Source organism: Rhinoderma darwinii, chromosome 5, assembly GCF_050947455.1.
Source record: "Rhinoderma darwinii isolate aRhiDar2 chromosome 5, aRhiDar2.hap1, whole genome shotgun sequence".
Classification (NCBI taxonomy): Eukaryota; Metazoa; Chordata; class Amphibia; order Anura; family Rhinodermatidae; genus Rhinoderma; species Rhinoderma darwinii.
Window position 1 is genome coordinate 23,583,067 of NC_134691.1, and position 18,307 is coordinate 23,601,373.

Genomic DNA, 18,307 nt, shown 5'->3' on the forward strand with positions numbered 1-18,307 from the left:
GAAATGGCGGCACTAGGCCTAGTTTGCCAACCCTAAAACCAGCACTGGGTACAGAGGATGACTACAAAGAGATATTCTGTATATGTGTAAAGATCTTCTATAATAGAATGAAAAGAAATGTGTCCTTAGTTATGTGAACGGACTCACAGCAGCCATTAAAGTGGATTTTGATTTAAAAAAAATCCTAAATTGCCTCTGCACATTGACATTAAAGCTGTATTGTTATATATATCATTTATTACACACCTCAGAGACCCACAGCAGTGTAGTGGTTTTTATTAGATAACCTATCTAGTCGATGTACTGCTGTGCTGAATTATTGAAATTAAACATGTGTAATTGACTGAACGAGGGAAAGAAGAGAGAGAAGAGAAGAGGGGAGGATAAGAGAGAGAGGAGGGACAAGAGGGAGAAGAGAGAGAAAAGAGAGAAAGGAGAAGAAAGAGAAGAGAGAGAAGAGAAGAGATAGAACATAGAAGGGAGAAGAGAGAGAAGAGAAGAAAGAGAACAGAAGAGAGAGAAAAGAAGAGAGAGAAGAGAAAAGTGAGAAGAGAGAGAAGAGAAGAAAGAGAAGAGATAGACGAGAGAGAGAAAAGTAGAGGGAGAGGGAAGAGAAGAGACAGAAGAGAGAAATAGAAAGAGAGTAAGAGATAGAAGAGAGGGAAGAGAGAGAAGAGAAGAGAGAGAGGAGAAGAGGGAGAAGAGAAAAAAGGGACGAGAAGAGAGAAATAGAAAAGGCGAGTAAGAGAGAGAAGAGAGAAATTGAAAGGGAGAGAAGTGAGGGAAGAGAGAAATAGAAAGAGAGAAGAGAGAAAAGAGAGAAATAGGGAGAGAAGAGAGAAGTAGAGAAGAGAGAGAAAGAGAGAGAGAGGGGATAGAGGGGTGGGGGAGAGAGAGAGAGGGAGAGAGAGAGAGAGGATTGTAATACAAAAAGCAATGAGAATGATTTCCAAAAAAAAATCCTTTTACTCAAAAAACATCACCAGCCCTCGAGGGGAGCGTTAAAAAATAATTCCCATTACTTTTGGGACGCACCTCATATATGATCATCCAATCCTTGCTATAATGGAAATCAGCAGAGTTAATGCCAAAGTGAAAGTCCACCCTTAAACTGAATTTAGATTTTGATTTTTTTTAACCTAAATAGGTATAGCATTCTATGCCGAATACTTTCTTAATACATCTTTATATGCGTCAGAGCTCCGTTTTTTCTAATACAGAGCCCCAATTCCCCTCCATAGACAAAGAGTTAAATGATAAACACCAGGCTACCTGCAGCTACCACTAGAGGGAGCCTAGGATGCGTATACTTAGTATGCAGTAAGCTCCTAGGCTCCCTCTTGTGGTAGCTGCAGGCAGACAGAATTTTAGCATTTAGCTCTACCTTTGTAAAAGCAAGCAAGGGATTCGGAGCTTTGTATAAAAAAAAACTAGATATGCCCTCAGTGTCTGATTGTGATGGAACCCCCATTGATGCCTAGAACAAAAATGTCTTAGCACTATGTAAAGGCAGTGCCCCAACCACCACCTTTTTCCCTGATACAGCGCCACTCCCAAAAAGGCCCATAGTACCAGGTCAGTAACGATCCTATGTCGGATAAAAACAGCTGCGTAAAAAAACGGCCACGAAAAAGAAGTGCAGGACACTTCTTGGGACATTTTTGGAGCTGTTTTTCATAGACTCTATTGAAAAAAGCTCCAAAAACAGGCATAAAAAAAACGCTGCAAAAAACACAGCGAAAATCGCAAGTGGCTTAAAAAGCGTCTGAAAATCAGGAGCTGTTTTCCCTTGAAAACAGCTCCGTATTTTCAGACGTTTTTGACTCAGGATGTGAACATACCCTTAATCTGAACAAGCAGAGCTGCAGTATAAAGCATGGGACAGGGACGCAGCCGGAGCCTCTGATAAAACATGAGGGGCATTTCAGACTAAGGCCCCATTCAGACAGACATATTTCACCCATGTTTAAATGTATGTATGCCTATGTTGCTGTAAGTTGGGATACATGCGGTGTACAGGCAGTTAAACACGGTTACTATACGCCTTAGGTTGCATTCACACCTACGTAATACAGTCCCATGTTTGGCCGTCTCAAGAGTTACATTTGATCCATCACTGGGATGTGGAACACAGTAGGACCAAAGCTGAGGCGGATATTACAGTAATTGTTATTTTTTTCCATTCTCTTCTTAACTTTAATAAGTTTTAAAATACAAAAATTAAGAAAATACTTGATATTGAGGGTCACCTTGGTTTGCAGCTTTTTTTGTAGCCCTGAGCTTTATAACATAAAGTGACTCACCAGGTGGTCCGCCATTTTCTGGAGCACGTTGGAAGTGTACAACCTAAAGGTCTGATCTCCCCACGTACTTTTCACGTAGACGCAGGGCTTTTTCTCATAGAATGGTAAGTAGTAATAATTCCTATGAGACAAAGAATAAAAAACACCTTCAAGGGGGTGGTCAAAAACAAAAAAATTTCATGCAAATTAATATAATTTTATATTGTTATAGGAATTAGGAGGTCCAGAGCTCCAAATCCCCAACTTTCCTTCACATAGCCAAAAAAAAAACATCCTGGCTGCCACCACTAGAGGGAGCTGAAGATCTTACCGTAAACATATTTATACAATTCTAATTGGTCGAATTTTAAAGGGACAATATTCATATGTGGCTGCTGGAATAATGGCCGCCAAGGTGCTCGGTTTTAATGGTGACCATTGCAATGCCTCAAGTTACACGACTGATCATAGAACGTGTATTGAGCGGTATCTTTACCTGTTTCCCTCTGTTATCACTGGTTTCTCTGGTGTAGTCATGGATCTAAAGGACAATGATATATCATGTGCCCCATCTGATTCCTCGGTATGTAATAGGGGGGCACTTTCTGAGTCTTCAGGATCAGGCGTTTTCTTTTTGCTTGCATGCGGTGAGCCCCCGTCAAGAACATTGCCAAAGTTACCTGTGAATAGCTGAAGTTATCAATGTTCAAGCATCTAACATGTAAAGTAACTGCACTGTATAGTCAAACGTTCGGAGCTGTACTGTATAGTCAAACGGTCACATCCGGAGCTGCATTCAAAATTCTTCTGACTGCTGTTTGAAATTCCTCAGCATTGTGTGGACACTCAACTGACTGCCCTTTGATCATAGGTTTCTATTTATCATGGTTGTTCTCAGATTCAATATGTTGTAGCTATGGTGATAAGACATTAAACATATGATAAGAGGGGGTCCAACCACTGGGACATCCACAAAATCTTAGAATGAAGGGGCCGTTAAGAAAGGACAATACCGTCCAAGCGCCGTATTGACACAGCAAGATGTAAAAACCTTAATCTAACTAATCTATTGAATTCAAACTATGCTCCGAAATATCAAAATCTTCCCACAGATCGGACTTGAAAGTGTTAATCATTTTTGGGTTCGATACGATTTTATACAAGAGTACTCTTACCTACAGTGACTTCAAAGCTGATTGGTTTATCTCCAGTCTTCCTGTCAATCAGCGTTGCTTCAAAAAAAGACCCAAAAAGCAGAAAATCTTCAAACCTTTCTTCATGGATCTAAAAAAGTCACAACCATCATTTACCGTAACACGGAGTAGTCTTTACCAATAGGCTGCATTCACACATCGCATATTTGTTGCAGATTTTGATGCAGATTTTTGAGCCAAAGCCAGAAGTGGGTCCAGGAGGAAGGAGGTTAAAGGGGTTTTCCAGCTAATAACATATTTTTGCTCATTTATATGTAAAGAGAGAGTAACTTACATATAGATGGCCGCTCTGGTGGTCAGATGCGCTGTTCTACCCTGTTATCAGCACCAATCACGTAATTATCTCCGCTCCGACCACCCGTCTCTGACTCACGCGCGTCATACCATACCAAATACATCTTCCTGCTTGAGAGTGGAAAGATGTAGAGGAGGGGAGGGAAGAGTTTGGGCTGCGCGAGATGTAATTACCCGCCCATTTGAATGCCCTCTGAAAGTAGAACGGAGTGCCATGATCACATGACTCGCGCTGATAATGGTGGAACGGGGTGGAATGGTGCATCTGAACGCCGGAGCGGGCATCTATCTGTAAGTCTCTCATTACGTTTAAATGAGCAAAAACATGTTATTAGCTGGAAAACCCCTTTAAGTTCATCCCTTATATTTCCCATTCCTTTTAAAACCACTTTTGGCTTTGATTAAAAAATTTGCAACAAATAAGCGATGTGTGAATCCAGCCATAGCAGTGTGAACCAAAAATGTCAGCGAGACTCCCAGAAAAAAAGTTAGATCTCCCAGACCCTTGAAAGAGTCATCCAATATCCTGGATAACTACATTGGTGGCTCGGTGATAGCAGAAGGGACTGGCATTCATCTTTGATGCCTGCACCGTAACTCGTGCATAATGGTGCAAACTCAGTGCGTGAACAAGTATAAATGTATATAAGTCCTACTGTGCGGGCAGCAGGGACCTACGCTGATCCCTGCTGCCATCCCTGAACCACAGATAACGTCAATAAAGTGTCCAGGCTTCTAACCCACCCTGTAATCAGAACTGATATGGGAAGTACTGTGCCTGACACTGATCTAGGGGCAATGTAACTGGCACTGATTTAGGGGCAACGTGGCTGGCACTCATATAGGGACATAGTGTCTAGTAATGATATTGAGGCACAGCGGCTGGCACTGTTATGTATTTTCTAAGGGTCAGCAGTCGGGTGTCACTATATGATCAGCTTCAAGTATTGAGCCCCCTAAACTGCATCACCTGTGCAACACGTATAAGGCTCTGTTCACATTTGCCACAAAGGCCCCGTTCAGAGCCTCCGTTGTAGATGCCATCAGATTTGACGAGAAGAATAGGGCTGCATGCAGAGCTCCGAGTTCCAGGTAAAACGACAAACACCACGACAGGACCTGACGGACCCTCTTGTAGGTCAATGGGGTCTATTGGGTGCCAATGTGAACAGAGCCTAATAATCTGTAACGTATAAATATGTCAACCAACCTCAGGAGGAACATCAAAAGGCTCAACTTCAACCTGAGTCGAGTTGGTCTTGTCCGCGCCAGCAGGAGCTTTCGCCTCTTCCGATCCCTTCTCTCCTTTTTCTTTCCCTGATCCTTTTGATGATTTGGAGTCTTTCAATGGGATCTTAATGTCTTTGATGATTTTAGAAAATTTGGACTCATGGGCTCCTCCAGAAAGAATCTCTACAGCAATTTCAATAAAGATGCGTCCTCTAAATGAGACCCCTTCCCCATGACCCTCGTTCAGCTCTTGGTGGTCATCCATCAGAGTGGTATTACGGGGGGAGCCATACAAATTTATCCAGGATGGGCCAAAAGTTGGAAGGAACCCTATGACATAAAATGTTTTGTTAAATTTACCATTCAGGGAAGTGACAACTGCTCTTAGCACATTTATGATTCAATGCTGAACATTTTTACTATGCCTGCATGAACCCAGGGCCGGCCTTAGGCCAAAGCGCGACCCCTGCTGGATATTAGTTCAAAGGCTATGTACACCTTTAGAAGCAAATTTTTTCATTATTATTAAGAGAATGTTTTTTGTGTTTTTAAGCAAATTTTAAATTGATTGTTATTAAAAATTGTTCTTAATTATTATGATACAGCTTCTATGTTTTCACTATACATATATCGTACGTATCGTTCTCTCTCAGCCGATTCCGTTAGTTCAGCTGAACTGACGTCTCGGCTAAGAACGGATCCTGCATATCTCTGACTCACAGGATCACACAGGATCTACCTAATATCAATCACATCTAAGTTCATAATTCCATCTGCTTGTAGCCACCACTTGGGGATCCAACTGGTCCAATGTATATATATATATATATATATATATATATATATATATATATATATATATACATATATTGTAGCAGTGCAGCTACTGGACGGTGCAGAAACTCAGGTTTTAAGCAACCAGGGAGCATGTACAGCAGAGAGGGTTTGCTCTGCTGGTGCTTGGGCTGTCTGATGAGCCTAGTTAGGCTCCACCTGAGACGCTCTTTATATCAGGTGTGTGCAGTCCACACAGGGCTCTCAGTCTGGGGAAGACAGGCATGCTAGCCTGTGAGAGTCACCACCGTGTGAGGTAAAACTGAAGGTTTTGAGGTGCTGGGCACAAGGCTCAGTGTCACGTAGTGAGGGACACTGAATGTGTTAATTGGAGGCTGGACGGCCTAGGATTTATTTTGGATGTTTATTGTTGTACCACTGACTGCTGTTGTGAAGACAATAAAGCTAGCTGCGGCTGGTTTAAACCTTTTTGGAGTGAACTTTCTATGTGTGACAACCATCTCACCCGGGAGATGGCGATCCCATGAGCTAAGTGGTCCCCAAGTAGTCACAATATATATATATATATATATATATATACACACTATCTGTAAAGGATCTGCCAGTCACAGCTTCGGGGTTAACGCCCATAGATAATCAGTCTGCACCTGCTTCTATGTCTGTGAGACTGACTCCATCTTCCACCACTCAGGGTGGCAGGCTTAGGAGTGGGAGAACCTATCACAGCCTGGCCAGATGGAGCTAGCTCCCGCCCTCTGTCTATTTATACCTGCATTTCCTGTTCCTCCTTTGCTTGTGATTCTTTTCGTTTGGTTTCCTGGCCCTGCTGCAGCTTCTTGTACTATTGTCCTTGCTTCATATTGACCCCGGCTTGCTGACTACTCTCCTGCTCTGCGTTTGGTACCTCGTACACTCCTGGTTTGACTCGGCTTGTTTAATTCTCTTGTTGCTCACGGTGTTGCCGTGGGCAACTGCCCCTTTCTCCCCCTAGCTCTGTGTACCCTTGTCTGTTTGTCTGTCGTGCACTTATTGAGCGTAGGGACCGTCGCCCAGTTGTACCCCGTCGCCTAGGGCGGGTCGTTGCAAGTAGGCAGGGACTGACTGGCGGGTAGATTACAGCTCACTTGTCTGTCTCCCCACCCCCCGTCATTACACTATCGTTCAAAAGTTTAGGGCCACTTAGAAATTTCCTTATTATTTAAAGAAAAGCACAGTTTTTTTCAATGAAGATAACATTAAATTAATCAAAAATACACTCTATACATTGTTAATGTGCTAAATTACTATTCTAACTGCAAACGTCTGTTTTTTAATGCAATATCTACATAGGTGTATAGAGGCCCATTTCCAGCAACCATCACTCCAGTGTTCTAATGGTACATTGTGTTTGCTAACTGTGTTAGAAGGCTAATGGATGATTAGAAAACACTTGAAAACCCTTGTGCAATTATGTTAGCACCGCTGTAAACAGTTTTGCTGTTTAGAGGAGCTATAAAACTGACCTTCCTTTGAGCTAGTTGAGAATCTGGAGCATTACATTTGTGGGTTCGATTAAACTCTCAAAATGGCTAGAAAAAGTGAGCTTTCATGTGAAACTCGACAGTCTATTCTTGTTCTTAGAAATGAAGGCTATTCCATGCGAGAAATTGCCAAGAAACTGAAGATTTCCTACAACGGTGTGTATTACTCCCTTCAGAGGACAGCACAAACAGGCTCTAACCAGAGTAGAAAGAGAAGCGGGAGGCCCCGCTGCACAACTGAGCAACAAGACAAGTACATTAGAGTCTCTAGTTTGAGAAATAGACGCCTCACAGGTCCTTAATTGGCAGCTTCATTTAATAATACCCGCAAAACGCCAGTGTCAACGTCTACAGTGAAGAGGCGACTCCGGGATGCTGGCCTTCAGGGCAGAGTGGCAAAGAAAAAGCCATATCTGAGACTGGCTAATAAAAGGAAAATATTAATATGGGTAAAAGCACACAGACATTGGACAGAGGAAGATTGGACAAAAGTGTTATGGACAGACGATTCGAAGTTTGAGGTGTTTGGATCACACAGAAGAACATTTGAGAGATGCAGAACAACTGAAAAGATGCTGGAAGAGTGCCTGACGCCATCTGTCAAGCATGGTGGAGGTGATGTGATGGTCTGGGGTTGCTTTGGTGCTGGTAAAGTGTGAGATTTGTACAAGGTAAAAAGGATTTTGAATAAGGAAGGCTATCACTCCATTTTGCAACGCCATGCCATACCCTGTGGACAGAACTTGATTGGAGCCAATTTCATCCTACAACAGGACAATGACCCAAAGCACACCTCCAAATTATGCAAGAACTATTTAGGGAAGAAGCAGGCAGCTGGTATTCTATCTGTAATGGAGTGGCCAGCGCAGTCACCAGATCTCAACCCCATAGAGCTGTTGTGGGAGCAGCTTGACCGTATGGTACGCAAGAAGTGCCCATCAAGCCAATCCAACTTGTGGGAGGGGCTTCTGGAAGCATGGGGTGAAATTTATCCCAATTACCTCAGCAAATTAACAGCTAGAATGCCAAAGGTCTGCAATGCTGTAATTGCTACAAATGGAGCATTCCAAGACCAAAGCAAAGTTTGAAGGAGAAAATTATTATTTGAAATAAAAATCATTATTTCTAACCTTGTCAATGTCTTGACTATATTTTCTAGTCATTTTGCAACTAATTTGATAAATATAAGTGTGAGTTTTCATGGAAAGCACAAAATTGTCTGGGTGACCCCAAACTTTTGAACGGTAGTATATATATATATGTATATATATAGATATACAGGGTGGGCCATTTCTATGGATACACCTAAATAAAATGGGAATGGTAGGTGATATTAACTTCCTGTTTGTGGCACATTAGTATATGGGAGGGGGGGAAACATTTCAAGCTGGGTGTTGACCATGGCGGCCATTTTGAAGTCGGCCATTTTGTATCCAACTTTAGTTTTTTCAATGGGAAGAGGGTCATGTGACACATCAAACTTATCGAGAATTTCACAAGAAAACAATGGTGTGCTTGGTTTTAACGTTACTTTATTCTTTCATGAGTTATTTACAAGTTTCTGACCACTTATAAAATGTGTTCAAAGTGCTGCCCATTGTGTTGGATTGTCAATGCATCCCTCTTCTCCCACTCTTCACACACTGATAGCAACACCGCAGAAGAAATGCTAGCACAGGCTTCCAGTATCCGTAGTTTCAGTTGCTGCACATCTCGTATCTTCACAGCTTAGACAATTGCCTTCAGATGACCCCAAAGATAAAAGCCTAAGGGTGTCAGATCAGGAGGCATTTCTTCTGCGGTGTTGCTATCAGTGTGTGAAGAGTGGGAGAAGAGGGTTGCATTGACAATCCAACACAATGGGCAGCACTTTGACACATTTTATAAGTGGTCAGAAACTTGTAAATAACTCATGAAAGAATAAAGTAACGTTAAAACCAAGCACACCATTGTTTTTCTTGTGAAATTCTCGATAAGTTTGATGTGTCACATGACCCTCTTCCCATTGAAAAAACTAAAGTTGGATACAAAATGTCTGACTTCAAAATGGCCGCCATGGTCAACACCCAGCTTGAAAAGTTTCCCCCCTCCCATATACTAATGTGCCACAAACAGGAAGTTAATATCACCAACCATTCCCATTTTATTTAGGTGTATCCATATAAATGGCCCACCCTGTATATATATATACTGTATGCTACTGAAATAAAATTAGAAATGTAATCTCACCCTTGTCCCCATCTTGCTCATCAGAAATCTTTTTCAAGTCTATGAAGTGAGTTGCCAACGCCACATCATTCATGCTGCCCTCATCCCACACCTGGATCTTCACTCGGCGACACAATGGAGGGAACATTTCCTTGAATATGATCTGCTCGTACCACACAGGTTCTGCTGTGTTCTTCTGGGCTGTGGTTCGACCCTGGGGTTTCCGAAAAATATATATATTATTCCTGGTTTAAAGAGGTCCTTTGGGACTATGACATTGATGGTCTGATCAATGTTTGATCGGTAGGATCGACTTCTGTGGCCCCTGCTAATCCGCATAATGAAGTGACCCTAGCGCCACTTCATTGTTTACATAGCAGTCCCCGAGGTCGTCCTGAGGATAGGCCATCAATGTCCATTTGATAGAGAGATGTTTATAGGTGGAGCAAGTCTTACCATCTGTCCAGCAAACATGACAACCACATAGGGATCCACAAGGTCCTTGCTATCTCCTATAAAGGCCTTGGTGACATTGGCCATAATGCTGGAGTTTATTTTCGGGAGACCTTGTGCTCTGTAGATCCTCACGTAGAATCTGGCCCATGGTCTTTCCGATGGAAATCCTTTTGGTATCAACAAGTTCCTTCAAGACATAAGAGACACAAATGAACCTCTATAGGTGCAGATCTTCTCTGCCTCAGTAGTGTATTAAGTTGCTTTAAGAAAATGCAGATGAAGTAAAAGTTAATAGACCTCATTTATCAAAACTGTCAACTGTTTAGCAAATTTTGAATATATCTTTATAGCGGTCGGAGCTCCATCTATCTAATACAGAGTTGCAAATGCCCCGCATTGACCTAGATGTTAACTGCCTGCTGTCGCCACTAGAGGGAGCTTAGGAGGTTACTGTCTACTCTTTACACAGCGCATTCAATAATTAAACAGTATGCAATAAGCTCCCTCTAGTGGTAACTGCAGGTAGTCAGAACTTTAGCATTCAATTCTACAGTATGTCTATGCAGGGGAATCTATCTATCTATCTATCTATCTATCTATCTATCTATCTATCTATCTACCTATCTATCTCATATGTATCTATCTATCTATCTATCTATCTATCTATCTATCTATCTATCTATCTATCTATCTATCTATCTATCTATCTATCTATCTATCTATCTATCTATCTATCTATCTATCTATCTATCTATCTATCTCATATCTATCTATCTATCTCATATCTATCTATCTGTCTATCTATCTCATATCTATCTATCTATCTATCTATCTATCTATCTATCTATCTATCTATCTATCTATCTATCTATCTATCTATCTATCTATCTATCTATCTATCGAAACAAAACAAAACAAAACGAAAAAAAAAAATGTTAACCGCACAGTCAGTTCATAAAGATGAGGGTGCAAGCCCACCAGGGACACGACCAAAGTCACCCAAAATGTATATTCCAAGAAACAGGCAGCACTCCAGAGATGTAGCAAATATAGAAAAATGTGCTTTATTCCATCAGTCAAAACAGCAACGTTTCAGCTCTACTATAGAGCTTGAGAAAGCCTCCTGTATGGTAGAGCTGAAACGTTGCTGTTTTGACTGATGGAGTAAAGCATATTTTTCTATTTTTGCTACATCTCTGCAGTGCTGCCTGTTTCTTGGAATATAAAATAAATATCTATCTCTCTATCTATCCTGTACAAGCTAAAGCTTTTGTAATACAGCATGCGATGGCGTATTCCACAGTATCAGAGACATACAGAGGTGCATTAAAAGCACCATGCACCTCTATGGGCTCCCTATTAGGGCTTTGTATTAAATTAAGCCATAATACGGCCATGTGCATGAAACCTTAGGCCTTGTTCACACAGAGTTTTTGGCTGGTGGAAAAATCTGCCTCAAATTTCCTTCAGGAAATTTCTGCATCAAAAACAGCGCCAAAAACTCTGATTAAATACAGGGCCTAGGCTGGAGCTAAGATCAGTCTCATTTCTATACTACATACATTATAGAATATCATATTTTCACATATATAATCTTTTTATACATTCATACTTCTCTATTTGTTCTTCTGCATCACTTATTTTCTGAGATGATTGCATGCTGTCCCCTTTGCCCATAACGCTGATGTCACATTTAAGGTAACCCTTCACTCCAGTCCTGATATCAGCAGGGTCCGTCAGAACAGCCCACTTATCAAAGAACTGATGACCTGCAAAATATAACATTCAGCTATGACATGGAAAACATATAACTCTGCATATTACTGAATGTGTTATTCTTCGCTAGTGTATGAAAGTCCCAAAGAATCTCCCAGCATTCCTTCCTGATTCAATGTCTGCGCAGATCTTGTACAGCAATCTGATGTAGGACAAACTAAGTGCATTATAAGAGCTCAGCTGTTAGGGGTGTGTCTGACTACAAGCTTGTCGACTATTTCCATTGACAACCAGCAGTATCTTGAATGCAGCTCTGGAGTATAATACAGGCTGTGAATCAGGATCAGATGATCAAAATGAAAAATACAATGTGTTTACATTGTTACTCAACTGTTTATGTAGATTATATGAATTTATTACCTTCAAAATGGTATTCAGAGATGGATATACCCTTTAAGAACTGTTCTTCCCCAATCCCATCCTATCCCTTTTCAAGAGCCTTCTACATTAGCCTGCTGTCTGCAACATTTCTTTTACGTATAATCTGATATGCCACCAGTCTACTATTTACATATTGATAGTACACCACATGTTTTAACTAATTTAGAAACCCCATTGTTAAATACCTTATTAAGAAATTCTGAGCTAACGGAGGGAAGTCTCTTAAATGGGACCTCCATTAATTATCTATAATAGAGAGTGGCTAGAAAGAGTGTCTCTACCTGGAGGACCCAGTGCAACCATGCATTACACCGACATCCCATTGATTTCAATGGGAAACATGCAATGCTTCATTTCTCCTGTGGTGGCGCTGCAGAGAAATTGGACACTTGCTGCCAGGTTCCCCCTTAGATTAGAGTTGATTGCTGGGATCACAGTAGCAGGACATCCTGTGATCAGCATATTTTCAGGGGAGTTTTTTTTAACATAAAAAGATTGTCTAAAGCAGAGAACCCCTATTATTACATGCTTATCATCAATAAGTAAAGGTGTAATTCTTGGGGTCTCCTCAAATTAATCTGCAACTATTACACTTGTCCTATTTCAAATGTTAATTTTACATACAATTCAGACTATTTTGGGAGCTAACCAGAAGGCGACAAGCTCGTTTGTAGAGCAATTATATTTGTCAAGATAAATTAAGGCTGCTCAATGCTTGAATGAAGAGCTGAATTGAACTCAATCTTACGTAAAATTTGTCTTCTGAGAATTCTCTCATTAATTCTTTATTTTCAATCATTTCTATCAGTGTCTACCAAGTTGTGGACTAAATCTTCCATAGACATTGGAGTACCATCATCCGAAATGAATGGTTCCGTCTACATCTGTCCACAGTGGATCAGATTTGTAGCATTTGTTCTTCCAAGGTGGCGACTACTGATGGATGATGTGTCAAAAATTACAAAAATGTAGAACAGTACAAGTAGCTATGATCCACTTACAAGGGTCAACCCTTGTCCATCTGTCCTATTAGAGCATATCGACGTCATAGTAGGGGGTCCCAAGCTTGAGACCTCCTGCTATGAATGAGAGTGGAAAGCCACTTAGTATCAGCATTTCATGGACGCCACTGAAGGGAAATGTATTGCTGGCTGCAACTCGGGGCTAATTCTTCCAAGAGCAGGGTCTGCTTCATTATAAAAAAAAAGTCTTGTCTTCGTGAGGCAACCCCATTAAAGGAAATGTCTTAATTAATTTTTTTTTACTAATATATACTGAAACAAAATTTTTTTAATCTGCTTTCATTTTCTGGTTGTATATTTTTTATTCTATATTCTTTTCATGGTTGTGGAGGAGGCCATATTTCCTTAGCTCCTATGAACGGCAGTTCCAGGTCCTTTTTTTTGCAGCAATCACCTAACCTCAATAAAATTAAGTCAGAAAATGACCTATTGACCATTATGGGAGAATGTAGTGAGCATGCTCTGTCACATTTGCAGAGTAACTGTGGAGAAAGGGAGGAGAGAGGAGGAGCTGAGCTGTCCCCATCACCTATTTTCAGTGGTGTGATCCTGTGTTGAAACCATAGGTTTCCGTTTGCATCACCCTTGAATTCAATGGTGACGGATCCAGTGCAAATGGATTCTGTTTGTCTCAGTTGTCTAAGGGTTCCATTGTTTTGACGGAAGCAATACCGTAGTCGATTACGGTATTCATTCCGTCAAAACGACGGAACCCTTGCGCACTGGAGACAAACGGAAACCATTTGCACCGGATCCGTCACTAATGAAATCAATGGTGATGCAAACGGAAACCTATGGTTTCCATTTGTTTCAGTCAGGGCTCCGTTCTGATGGAAAGCTCCAATGGAACGTCAGAACGAAATACTGACTCAGATGTGAACAAAGCCTAAGAAAAAATATCATTTACTGGTTTTTGTTCATGCGGTTTCCCAAAAACTTGAATAAAAAGTGATATACCCCAAAATTGTCCACAATGGTAACTCAAAACACAAGCCATCATATAGCTCCATTGACGGAAAAATTAAAATGTTATAGCGCTCGGAATATGGAGAGACGTAAACAATTTATTTTATTTGTTTGGTAAATGTCTTTTTAATGTGCAAAAGTAGTAAAATATAAAAAGAAACCTATATTAATTTGTTATCACTGTATCGACCCGCAGAATAAATTTAACATGTAATTTACACCGTATGGTAAACGCCGTAAAAACAAAATACAAAAAGCAATTGTGGAATTACAATTTTTTTTAAATTGCTGCATCCACAAAATCCAAAATAGCTGCGTTCACAAGGGGTTAATAGAGCGCCCCACGAGACCTGCCACATTGAAACTCATCCTGAGCCATTAACACTAATGAATTGAATTTGGTTCATTGTGTTGTGACTAGGAGCAGAAAATAACATTAGTGTCTCTTTTAGTTCTAAAATGAGAAATTTGAAAAACGTATCTTGGTCCATTAACTCCACTGAATTTCGCATTTGTCACGCTGTCAATAGTCAAAGTTAAATTCTATGAGAAAGTGAGAGGAGATCCTTGTAATGAAATACTGTGCCATCTTCTGTCATTGCTGCAGGGAATAGAATTAAAAGGCTGCTTCACGGCTGGTGTTCAATGAAATGACCGGTGTCACAAAGAACTAATATCTTAATATTCTTAAGCCGTGAAAAACAGCTAAAACATATGTGGCCTCTAAATGACGATAGATAGATAGATAGATAGATAGATAGATAGATAGATAGATAGATAGATAGATAGATAGATAGATAGATAGATAGATAGATAGATAGATATGAGATAGATAGATAGATAGATAGATAGATAGATAGATAGATAGATAGATAGATAGATAGATAGATAGATAGATAGATAGATAGATAGATAGATATGAGATAGATAGATAGATAGATAGATAGATAGATAGATAGATAGATAGATAGATAGATAGATAGATAGATAGATAGATAGATAGATAGATAGATAGATAGATAGATAGAGCCATGTATTCCATTTTTATAAATCTGGCACAATTTACATCGGCTTCCCAAATACAGTTTTTAAGAAAAGACGAGTCTGGCAAACAGGAGCCAAAGAGGCACAATGTTAAGATAAAGGCGACATTTTACAACCAGTGGGAGCCACATTGATCAGTCTCTAGGAATTTGCTGTAGTATACATGGTGGGGTAACAGTGACATACACCAGACGTATCCATTACCTGGTTCATTGTAAACTGTGCCCAGATCCAGTCTACATGATCCAATTAATACACTTCCGATCAGCTTGTTGTGCATAACCTGCATACAGACAGAAAGATATTTGAATTTATAGAATGAAAAATACAAAGGCTCAAATTATAAATTTTGAAATCTCGTTTTGCAAAACAACAGAAGAGGCAGGGCTGCACCGTCCATGAGACAAGGTGAGCCTCTCGCCTCAGGCGGCGGCCTGCTGCCTATCTGAGAGGACGGCTGCTGCACTGAAACAAACCACCGCCAACCCCTCCTGCACTATAATTGTATCTGTGTCTATAGGACGTTTGACGTCATCGCGCCGCTTACGTCCTTAGCTCCAGGAGACCTGCTCAGAAGAGAGTAAAACATTTTTGTTTTTTTTTAATTAACAGTGTGAGTGGCATTATCTACAGGGGGCTCTATCTATAGGGGGCCCTTTATACAGGGGACTCTTGGAGGGAAGTATCTGCAGGGGGCTCTATCTACAGGGGGCCCTATCTACAGGGGACTCTGGGGGGGGCAGTATCTTCAGGGGAATTTTGCGGGGCACTATCTACAGGGGATCTATGTAGGGCACTATCTCTGAGGGGTCTATGGGGGCACTATCTACAGGGGTCTCTATGTGGGCCACTGTCTACAGAAGGCTCTATGTGAGGCACTATCTACAGGGAGCTCAATGAGGGGCACTATCTACAGGTGGCTCTCTGTGGGGGCACTATCTACAGGGGGCTCTGTGGAGGGCACTATCTACAGGGGGCTCTATGGGAGGCACTATCTACAGGAGGCTCTATGGGTGGGCACTATCTACAGGGGGCTCTATGGGAGGGCACTCTCTGCAGGGGTCACTGTGTTTCTGTGTGTGTGTGTGTGTGTGTGTGTGTGTGTGTGTGTGTGTGTGTGTGTGTGTGTGTGTGTGTGTGTGTGTGTATGTGTGACACAGTGTACGGTGCTGTTCATTTCAGGGGCGCAGTGTCTGGCACCATGAAAATTTGATCTACATTTATAGGTGCGGATATGTTTGAAAAGTAAGAAGCTGAAGGCATCTGAGTGCCAAACGACTAGAATCTGACAAGACATCACCTGTGAGTCACTCAATGTAAATGACTATTGTGCCTTTTGTCAGAACTGTAGTCACTGCATGATTTGCAGCGAGATGATAGGTGGTATAATTTTTTTTGTGTGAAACAGCAACTCCCAGCATATCCTTATCATATTTCAGGCTATGGTGGGAGCTGTAGTTTTATGCCGTACAAACGTAAAGGGTAGGGTTTAAACTGAATTTTCAAATGATCTCTGTACTGAGCTGTATTTGTGCTGGTACTGTATATATGTACTGGGCTTTGTTCTGGTACTGTATTTATGTACGGAGCTTTGTTCTGGTGCTGTATTTATGTACTGAGTTTGGTTCTGGTGTATATATGTACTGAGCTTGGTTCTGGTACTGTATATATGTATTGAGCTTGGATCTGGTGCTGCATTTATGTACTGAGCTTGGTTCTGGTGTTGTATTTATGTACAGAGCTTGGCTCTGCTGCTGTATTTATGTACTGTGCTTTGTTCTGATGCTGTATATATGTACTGAGCTTGGCTCTGCTGCTGTATTTATGTACTGAGCTTGGTTCTGGTGTTGTATTTATATACTGAGTTTGTTCTGGTGCTGTATATATGTACTGATCTTTGTTCTGGTACAGTATTTATGTACTGAGCTTGATTCTGGTGCTGTATATATGTACTGAGCTTGATTCTGGTGTTGTATATATGTACTGAGCTTGATTCTGGTGTTGTATATTTGTACTGAGCTTGGTGCTGGTGTATATTTGTATTTAGCTTGATTCTGGTGTATATTTGTACTGAGCTTGAGTCTGGTGTATATATGTACTGAGCTTGGTTCTGGAGCTGTAATTACAGGATATATTTTTAATAACAAAATTGCAGGGCAGGTGGAATTGTTGCAATTCATTATCTATTTAATGGGAACCTGTCAGGTAGTTTTAACCCCTTGAACCGCCTGCGGTAATATACATTATGACCTGACAATATTTCCAAACATTCCCCTGTATGTTTTTTTCAGATGCAGCAAAATTTATAAAATCAACTTTTAAAATGGCGCACACTATATGCTAATTACTTTTAAAAGGGTCATGGGGCGGTTCCGCTATCCTAAAGAGTCACATATTCCTGCGTCCAAAACCACCTTTCTATTTTAGATTGACATCCCCCTGGCTGTTATACATCACTAGCAACCTCATCCAACTTCCTCGACGTGCTATGCATGGGCAGGCACCGTGCAGCGGGGTGTACTCTGGTCGGCTTCATCGCTGCACCACGCATGCCAGGGGAGTACAAGGCAACAGCGCATCTGCAAGAGTTGAAGTAGGCTGCCAGTGTTGTAGAACAGCCAAGGGGATGTCAATTAAGATCTGGGGGGTTCCATTTCTATTTTCGCCTCCGGCCGCAGAAAAGCTAGAATCGTCCCTCAGGGGAGGTTTGTCAAAACTGGTGCAAAGCAGACATGGAGTAGCAGTAGAGTAGTAGTGGAGTAGTTGTCCATAGTAACCAATCAGATTGCACCTTTTATTTTTATCGATTGCTTGCAATAGGCAACTACTTTACTCTTAATTTACAACAATTTTGATGAATCTCCCGCAATGTCTACCCCAGGCATCCTATCAGTGCACATTCTTGTTCCTGTCCTTTTATCTCCTTATCTTGCTTTTTCTATCTGGATGCAGCCCGGTTTATTGTGCAATCTTTCTGTTGCCTGAGTAGGAGGGGACAATGGCCTATGTAAGGCGAGGGTTACCCCTTTTTGCACCAAACTATACCAGCCATATAAACAAAGCATGTGGTCTTGAAATATGGCTTCAAGTAAATACGTTTTTTACTATCTATTATCCCT

General features: G+C 41.1%; 2 protein-coding genes across 2 annotated transcripts in view; both read right to left on the minus strand.

Annotated features, from left to right (window-relative positions):
* Nucleotides 1-9,751, minus strand: part of FER1L6 (fer-1 like family member 6) — a 91,410-nt gene extending 81,659 nt beyond the window's left edge. The window contains exons 1-5 of the mRNA XM_075827964.1: nt 9,565-9,751; nt 5,001-5,350; nt 3,458-3,566; nt 2,779-2,962; nt 2,304-2,424 (exon numbers count right to left, since the gene is read on the minus strand). Coding sequence (XP_075684079.1) covers nt 2,304-2,424; nt 2,779-2,962; nt 3,458-3,566; nt 5,001-5,350; nt 9,565-9,691 — 891 coding nt within the window. The 5' untranslated portion in view covers nt 9,692-9,751. The remainder of the gene's footprint in view (nt 1-2,303; nt 2,425-2,778; nt 2,963-3,457; nt 3,567-5,000; nt 5,351-9,564) is intronic.
* A 200-nt stretch (nt 9,752-9,951) lies between these two features.
* LOC142652435 (fer-1-like protein 6) overlaps nt 9,952-18,307 on the minus strand; it is a 39,873-nt gene continuing 31,517 nt past the window's right edge. Inside the window, exons 7-9 of the mRNA XM_075828077.1 lie at nt 15,393-15,471; nt 11,612-11,768; nt 9,952-10,186 (exon numbers count right to left, since the gene is read on the minus strand). Coding sequence (XP_075684192.1) covers nt 9,952-10,186; nt 11,612-11,768; nt 15,393-15,471 — 471 coding nt within the window. The remainder of the gene's footprint in view (nt 10,187-11,611; nt 11,769-15,392; nt 15,472-18,307) is intronic.